Genomic DNA, 8,977 nt, shown 5'->3' with positions numbered 1-8,977 from the left:
GTTCAAAGCTGTTATTATTTGCAGCCCGTAGCAGTCGTGTTGTGTCCTGGGTGGGAGAAAGTCCAGTTGGTGTGCGACCTGCTTGAGGAGAGCAAGGTTTCCCAGAGCCTCAGACCATTCAGTGTGCTGCTGGGAACCACCAAAGACGAAGCTAAATATATGAAGATACCAAAAAACTGTAAGCTCGTAAAAAAAATAACAAAAACACTGCAATGAAGACTGACTGGACTGAACCAAGTTTACTTTATTTGCAGCCCTGCTGTTAGTGACCACTCCCTTCAGTTTTGTTCGTCTGTTGTCATGTCATCGCTTCCTGTTCCTGCGTATGGGTCACTTGGTGCTAGACGAGGCAGACCAGCTTTTCATTCTCGCTCCAGAACAGGTGACACACTAAGCTGTGTACTAGCATGGCACTGGCTCATTTTCTTAGGTCACACTGAGTTTACAAATGGAGTTTGTAAGCCTGTTTTAACTAGAGATCAACCCATTATATTTGGTATTTTGATGTCTATCGGTATTGGCCTTTTTTAAATTGGTATCAAACTTTTTTTAAATTTTTTATTATACAACTACCCCAGCAGATACAAAACATACACACATGATACCAGTATTTAGTATTAAAAAAATTAAATGAGTGAAGTAGATAGTAACCAGTGGTCAAGCACCGGCCTGTTTTTCCTGCATGAGAAGATTTCCCTTTTTATTCTCATTGTCCGTAATCCTCCCCAAATATGTTTTGATATCCTACAGGGCATTTATTTGAGTTCTTGTGATAATTCTTCTTATCCGGTCTGCTCAGCTGATTTCAACGCGGCGCTCACGCGACCCTGCCCCCTTTCGCTCCTTGTAATGTCATCTACAGTACGTCTCCTCTGCTTACATGTCCAAACTTTATAATTCCCCCCAAATTTTTCTTTCTGTCCTGTCGTCTTACCGTTCCTGTTTTGTTTGATTTTGCTACTGCAGCGATCGAGTTGCTCGACAAGATTCTGTCCGTAACACTCAGGAGCATGGGCTCATTAGAGAAGTCCAAAGAGTTTCGTGAGCCATTCAAATAACTTGACACAGATGGATGGACATACAGAAAAAATCTTTCATTTGTGTAAATATCTTGACAAATATGATACTTATTGTAACTTTAACGCCGCTTTCTCATGAGTATAAGTAAAGAAGAGCAGGTAGCAGCTCACACATTCTCATACTTTCTGTAACATCCAGAAAGAAATTATGTGAGCCTGCTTGATAAATGTCTATGCTATTATCAGCGTGAAGGAGCCCAGAATTGTTTTTATTTAAATGTTCACAATATTTCAGGGTTCCTCACGAGAAAAATTTACAATGTATCCATAAACTGCTATATAATTGAGTAGATGATGAGTTATTGTGATATGGTGACATCCCATATTTTAACCAAGTTTCCAAGGAGATTTCCCATATTTTGAAATGCAAATGTTGATGCTCCTCTTAGACACACATAATAAATGTCTGTGAAATCCCCTGATTTGGGTGCTAAATTAACCACAACATTAGTGCCGTATATAACATTATGTCGCTACTGGTCCGACGTTTTCTGAAAAATAATGTTAAAAAAACCAACTTGAAGCTTAGTCCAGCTGTTTACTGACGTATACTATTCATGTTTAGATAACTTTTACTACAAATTAATATTGGCTTCAAATATCAGTTATTGGCCTTCTTGACTTGTACTAATCAGTATTAGACCTGGAAAAAAAGCATGTAGGTCGATCTTTAGTTTTAACACACAAACACTTTGTATTGTAAAATATTGTAGTGTTAAATATTGTGGAAAAATTTCTTAAACAATGTTCACATAAACACTGCTGTCCTCCTGGCAGATGGAGTCCATTTTGCAGCATTTTCAGACAGTAAACTCCCGCAAGGAAATGGCCTTGTATCCGCAGCAGCTTGTTGCCGTGGCTAAGCGTTGGACAAGTCACATGGAGGCAATGGTAACCAACTACATGCCCTACCCCTGCATCACCATAGCAGCTTCCGAAGAAGCAGCCCTTTATGGCAACGTGCAGCAGGTTGGTCGTCCACATGTCCAATTTTGTTCACTGGCAGGAATTAGATTAAGTGTAACATCTTGGGCAGCATGGTGCAACAGGGGTTAGTGCTGGTGCCTCACAATAAGAAGGTCCTGGGTTCGTGGTCTTTCTGTGTGGAGTTTGCATGTTCTCCTCGTGACTGCGTGGGTTCCTTTGGGGTACTCTGGCTTCCTTCCACCTCCAAAGACATGCACCTGGGGATAGGTTGATTGACAACACTAAATTGGCCCTAGTGTGTGAATGTTGTCTATCAGTGTTGGCCCTGCACTGAGGTGGTGACTTGTCCAGGTTGCACCCCACCTTCTGCCCAGAAGCAGCTGGGATAGGCTCCAGCCCTCCTTGCTATTCTGAGAGGGACAAGCTGTAGAAAATGGATGGATGGATCTTTCCTTAAATACAGTTCTAACCGCAATGGGATCCTGCTGAATGTGTCTTGTCACAGGCTGTCCTCATGACCTTAGAGAGCAACAAGATCTCAGCGCTGTTGGCTGCGTTAGATTTCAGGCCTGACGTCGGCCAGAAGACTTTAATCATCACCAACTCTGTTGAGGCGGTTGAAGACGTTTTTAATGTGAGCAGTAAGACAGTGTCAGCCTACATTGGCATTAATAATCAGGTGGTAGTAAAAATGTTTTTTATCCACCAGGCTGTGAGCAGTAAATCAGTGTTCTGTCTAAAGTCTCATGGCGGTTTAATTCACAACTTGGACTTTGTGGTCCAACAGTGGAGCAAAAACATCGGGCCTGGGACTCACATCATTCTAGGTAAATCACACGGCATTCACGACAATGACGCTTTTTCACTCTGCTCTTAAAGGGGAACTCCCACTTTTTTTGGCAAATTTTGTCTATTGTTCACAATCCCAATGTAAGACAAGAACACGTTTTTCTTTTGTTAAAATACGGTAAGTACAAGGTGGCTAACAATGCAGCTAATGGGAGTACACTGTGGCGCCCATAAAGCCCTCTAAAAAAACATCCAAAATCTGCCAACACTCCACTTTGTGACCTAAATATATTAACCAAGCATTAGCGATATTTGTGTTGAGAGCGCTAATATACACCAAGCTTGAAAATACAAGGCTCTGGATCGTCATTTCTCCCAAAGTAGTCTTTGTTGTCTCTCACAGTTTACTGTGATTAGTAGTGTTGTTGTTAAAGGAAAAAGTAAAGGTTGTGATGCGTTTGTGAAATCAATGCGCCGCTGTAAGCCTAAATTGAGCAAAATACATAAGTATTACATGGTATTATGAATGTGCCTGTTACTACATTACATATATACTTACAGCGTGTATGCAAAACCAGCTGACATTTGCCAGTGTTTATTTGCAACTAAGAATGCATAAAAAAACAAAAAATGTGTGCTTGTCTCACATAAGGATTGCGAATAATAAACAAAATTAAAAAAAAAAAAATGCAGTCCCTTTTAAGCCTTTCTCTTGTGTCTACCTTTGCCTTGTAGTCACCACCAGTGAGTGTCTGAGGTGTTTCGGGGTTACAGATGCCACTTGTGTCGTCCACTTTGGCTTCCCGAGTTCACCCAAATTGTTTGGATGCCGACTGCTTTGCATGAGCAGCAACTTAAGAAACCTCACAGAACCAGTAAGACCAGAACGTGCCCTGTGTCCACAGCTGGGTCGAAATGTAATTGTTCCATGTCCCAGGACTCATCACAGGCCAGCTCCAGAGTCACCAGGTCTTTGCTGCTTGTCTCCGAGAAGAACACACGGCATGTTAGCGCTCTTGTGCGCTACCTTAAGCGGACAAACGCTCTCCTGTCTCCAGAGCTGCTGTCATTTGCCGAGAGCACAGAAACAGCCCGAGAGGAGCAGAAGACAGAGCGGCCACTCTGTCGCTACCTAAAGAGCTTTGGAGTGTGCAGGTTCTTGGAATCATTATTCTGTTATGTATTGCTTGAACAGACAGACAGCCTGAGACATTGTACATAAGAAGAATGTGTTTTTTATATGTAGGGCCAGCACTGTGTGTCCAGACCGTCACAGGATCCTTCCTCAGCTGGATGAATCGGATGTTCCCACTCCTGCTGTCATACAGGTCACAACATCACTTTTCACAGTAGGGCTGCACAATTAATCAAATTTTAATTGCAATCACAATTTTGGCAACTGCCTTTTATATGAGGGTGATAGTCGACATTATTAACATTTAAAAAGCAGGCTATGCTACATATCAAACTAGCAGTCGGCCAACCACCAGGGGGCTGGCGAAAGGTAGTGCACTCATTTAAGAGTGAGTGAGAACAGAGGGGGACGTTCGGTCAGGTGGTTGGCCATCGCGCCCGAAAATATTAGGAAAAATTAAAGCACTATTACATTGGTGCCCTCCCCTCTTGCAGAGGGACCCAAAGGGTGCCAACAGGCACTCATTTGAACCCCGGAACATGCTTGCACACCTCGCCGCTTTCTCGTGAGAGCCAACAAACATAATCAGGGTTTCCACTGGTCTTTAAAAAGCGGATTTTGCTAAAATTAAGGCCATTAAATACGATGTCCAGAGGCATTAAAATTTGGCCGATAGTCAATACGTCAACCAATCAAACGACGAAAAAATGAAAATGAGCTTGGTAATGTTGTGGTCATCGATAAATTGCCATGTGTGTCTGTGTTTCTGTTCTTGGGCTTAGGTTTTCAAACTGGATACAAGAGGTACATAACGGACAATCTGCTGGACGGCAACATCAAATGGCTCTGGGGACTTACACTTTGCCATTCTGTGATCACTGTAGGCGTGTTGTCCTTAACTCTGACATCATGTCATGTTATTCAGGAAACGAAGCTTGTTTCATACACAACTCCTTTATTGCAGTCTGCAATAAACAACTGTGAGGGTGTAAAATAAATCTATTCAAGATGTTAAATTGACTCAGTTAATTTTTAGTGCATCCAAAGGGCTTATTGGCATTTTTCCAAATATCATTCCAATCATCCATTTCCAAACACATGCATCATTTGCATTCCTAGTATGATCATGTATTATTCCATTAAACCTTTTAACTACTCCAGTTTGTGGCTATTATAAGGCATATTTTCAGAGGATATGCATTTTTACAGCATGTTTTAAAGAGATAAACTTTTAAAAATTACTTCTGGGAATAATATATTGATCAACTAATTCAAAATTTGTTTAGACGGTTAAAGTGCAGGTCCCCTTTAATAATTTTACAGTGCAATGATTGACAGATGGAACCTTTTAATTGGCTATTGTATACGGCCTTGCGCAAAGTCAGAACACTGGATGCTACTACACAGAAAATTATTAAATAAATAAAAATAAATTCTCAGATGAAACAGTCTTGCGAGTCAATTTTAATTCACTAAATAGTAACAGTTAATGTAAACTTTTCAACTATTCAAATTATTATTGTCAAATGCATACAATTATAAGCTTTTGACTTTATATAATCATATGCAGTCGGACATGGGCATATATTTTTTAAGTGGCATTAAACAGCCTTAAATTAGATTAGAAACCCTGATAGTAAAACATCACTTACCGTACAATGTCTGCTGTCACTGAGAAGCCGGCTGATGGGATGTGATGTTGATATATTCCCGTTTAGATGAAGAATGGCTCATAATCCTTGCAAAGAAAAAAATGGGGTGGTACCAAGTGTCTTTTCATGTCTTTCTTGCCATTTCTTGGATGCCAAAGTTGACCAACTTGTCGGATTATGTCCTCATACTTCTACTATCAAGGTGAGAGGCATGATTTAGGATCTAGAATAAACTTGCACAAGCTCAGAGGGGAGAAAGCAGCTCAACGATATCGATAGTTTGTCTGCGTTAGCACTTTAAATAACAGTATCAATAGGGTTTCCCCTAAACTGCCAAGATACCTGTGGCGGTGGGGTTGTGGTCATCATGACATAAAGTATTTTGCATAATGTGCTATGATAATATGATTTTCTATAAAAAGGCTCAACAAATTTACAACAAACAGATCTATTATTAGTATTAACATGTTTTTTTATCGTTTTGCCATATTTTCAATTGTTGCTGCTTTTGTACATTGTTAAAAAATGTTCAAGTGTTTACAGGCTTTTAATTAAGTTTTTATTAAAAACAATTAGCAACAAATCTAGCCTATTCTTCTGGTGTTATTATAAAATGTACTCGCGTTTAGAGACTACTTCTGTTCCTCGATGTCCCTGACGAAAGAAGAGCGCTGCAGCAAGCGTGATGTCACACTTGCTTCGCGCTGTTGTTTGAGTAGTAATTTCTCTTCTTAAAAGCCACCACTGTCCTCTTAATATTTTGTAGAGGACTGTCAGCGGGTATATCTGCAATATATATAAAAATTCCGTCCACATTGCGGACCTGCTGACAATGCTCCCGACAGCACAATGACGTGCTTTTTGTTTTCATCTGGTTTTGGTAGCGCGGTTTTTGGTGGTCAAGTTTTCAGTACATCGCTTGTCAATAGTGCGCAAATAGGCTATATACATACATCAATTCATACAGTGACGACTAGCTAATGTTAATGTATTATGTTCATGTGGTTTGGATTTGATGTCAGTTTTTCCCATGTTTTCAGACACACTGTCTGTGCTTGAAAGGTGATTGGCGGAGAATGAGGAAGTGTTGTTGTGTGTCCAGGGAAGTCAGACTCACTAGACTTGAGATCGATAGGTTGTGAGTTCAAACCCTGGCCGAGTCATACCAAACACTATAAAAATGGGACCCATTACCTCCCTGCTTGGCACTCAGCATCAAGGGTTGGAATTGGGGGTTAAATCACCAAAATGATTCCCGGGCGCGGCACCGCTGCTGCCCACTGCTCCCCTCACCTCCCAGGGGGTGATCAAGGGGATGGGTCAAATCCCGAGGCCTTCCCAGGCCGGCCGGGGAACTATTGTTTAAAATAGTTGTTTAAAGTTTTTATATACATATGTTATATACACTACCGTTCAAAAGTTTGGGGTCACCCAAACATTTTTGTGGAGTAGCCTTCATTTCTAAGAACAAAAATAGACTTTCGAGTTTCAGATGAAAGTTTTCTTTTTCTGGCCATTTTGAGCGTTTAATTGACCCCACAAATGTGATGCTCCAGAAACTCAATCTGCTCAAAGTAAGGTCAGTTTTGTGGCTTCTGTAACAAGCTAAACTGTTTTCAGATGTGTGAACATGATTGCACAAGGGTTTTCTAATCATCAATTAACCTTCTGAGCCAATGAGCAAACACATTGTACCATTAGAACACTGGAGTGATAGTTGCTGGAAACGGGCCTCTATACACCTATGTAGATATTGCACCAAAAACCAGACATTTGCAGCTAGAATAGTCATTTACCACATTAGCAATGTATAGAGTGTATTTCTTTAAAGTTAAGACTAGTTTAAAGTTATCTTCATTGAAAAGTACAGTGCTTTTCCTTCAAAAATAAGGACATTTCAATGTGACCCCAAACTTTTGAACGGTAGTGTATGTTTTTATAGTTGTTTATTTTAAACTATTGTTCAAAATAGAAAGTGCAATAAAAAAAGTTTTACATCTTGATTAATAATTGTATTATTTTGGCCATAATCGTGCAGTCCTACTTCACAGCAGCATTTGCTACCAAAAAGTTTTTAGTTTTTTTCCACAAATACCCACTTCCTGTTCTATAACAACGCTTGCTGTTGACTCCCACCTTTCTGATATGACTGACTACTTTTGCTTCTTTGCATTCTCTGACGATGCAGGTGTTGCCTCTCTACGTCAAGACAGCGTCAGTCTTTTATGGACGTATAATCAGGAAAGAAGATAGCACCTTTGACAGCATGGCGGCCGACATTGCCTCTGTCTATGCTGACAAGAAACCTTATCCTCAAGAGGTGCTGGAAGGAGGCTTGTATGCAGTGCAGAAAAATGACGTCTACCACCGGTCAGGAGAGACACACACCAACCCTCTACACACACACATACGATTAGACACTTAAAATAACATCATATTAAGAAGCGTTCCTCCTACTGCAGGGTAAAGGTCCTAGCTACCCCCGACACGAATGGCCAGCTGTTTTATTGTGTCCGCTGTCTCTTTATTGACATTGGAAAAGAGGAAGAAGTCAAATCCTATGACATCCTGCAGCTCCCAGAGAAGTTCCACTCTCTGCCCAGCCAGGCAGTGGAGATGATTCTCTGTCAGGTGAAGCCGAGTGATGCAGAGGCGGACTGGCATCCCAAGGTACTTGTCTCCATTGTCCTCACACTCTTCAGTCCATTAATCTCAATTTGTCGGCTCCCTCCTCACTCCTTAGCGTAGCGGTGCTCTTCCTTTTTACAACGAGCACATACAGAAAAATTATAAAGGACTCTGAGAGCGCATCAAGGTTCAACTTTATTGTCCCTGCGGGGAAATTTGTCTTGGGCACAGTGCATCATTGCTTTCTTAACATACACAAAAACAACAGAACAAAAACACAAGCACAGACACAACCACAACCAGACAACTAACATTTAAACATCAGAACATGGAGCTTGATAGACATAGGTGGCACTTTGATGTAGGCATAAAATCTACAGTATGGAGATAAAGATAAAGTACCAGTGTGCATTGCAGGGGCGGTATAGCTCGGTTGGTAGAGCGGCCGTGCCAGCAACTTGAGGGTTGCAGGTTCGATCCCTGCTTCCGCCATCCTAGTCACTGCCGTCGTGTCCTTGGGCAAGACACTTTACCCACCTGCTCCCAGTGCCACCCACACTGGTTTAAATGTAACTTAGATATTGGGTTTCACAATGTAAAGCGCTTTGAGTCACTTGAGAAAAAGCGCTATATAAATGTAATTCACTTCACTTCACTTCACTAGAGCTCATGGATAAAGTGCTGTGTGCTAAATTGCTTAGTTCTAAAGTGCTATGCGCTAAAGTGCTATGTGCTAAAAAAAAAAAAGTGCTAACCTATGTATTAAC

At 41.0% G+C, this 8,977-nt stretch overlaps 1 protein-coding gene across 4 annotated transcripts in view; it reads left to right on the top strand.

The window, feature by feature from the left end:
- Positions 1–8,977, top strand: part of tdrd12 (tudor domain containing 12) — a 45,087-nt gene that overhangs the window by 15,933 nt on the left and 20,177 nt on the right. For all 4 annotated transcript variants that reach the window (XM_062063291.1, XM_062063290.1, XM_062063289.1 and 1 more), the window contains 10 exons: positions 25–178; positions 255–382; positions 1,857–2,048; positions 2,512–2,640; positions 2,716–2,833; positions 3,531–3,670; positions 3,733–3,950; positions 4,042–4,123; positions 7,771–7,952; positions 8,045–8,252. In XM_062063291.1, coding sequence (XP_061919275.1) covers positions 25–178; positions 255–382; positions 1,857–2,048; positions 2,512–2,640; positions 2,716–2,833; positions 3,531–3,670; positions 3,733–3,950; positions 4,042–4,123; positions 7,771–7,952; positions 8,045–8,252 — 1,551 coding nt within the window. The remainder of the gene's footprint in view (positions 1–24; positions 179–254; positions 383–1,856; positions 2,049–2,511; positions 2,641–2,715; positions 2,834–3,530; positions 3,671–3,732; positions 3,951–4,041; positions 4,124–7,770; positions 7,953–8,044; positions 8,253–8,977) is intronic.

Source organism: Entelurus aequoreus, linkage group LG11 (genome assembly GCF_033978785.1).
Source record: "Entelurus aequoreus isolate RoL-2023_Sb linkage group LG11, RoL_Eaeq_v1.1, whole genome shotgun sequence".
Taxonomy (NCBI): Eukaryota; Metazoa; Chordata; class Actinopteri; order Syngnathiformes; family Syngnathidae; genus Entelurus; species Entelurus aequoreus.
This window is presented reverse-complemented; position numbering and strand designations above follow the sequence as displayed.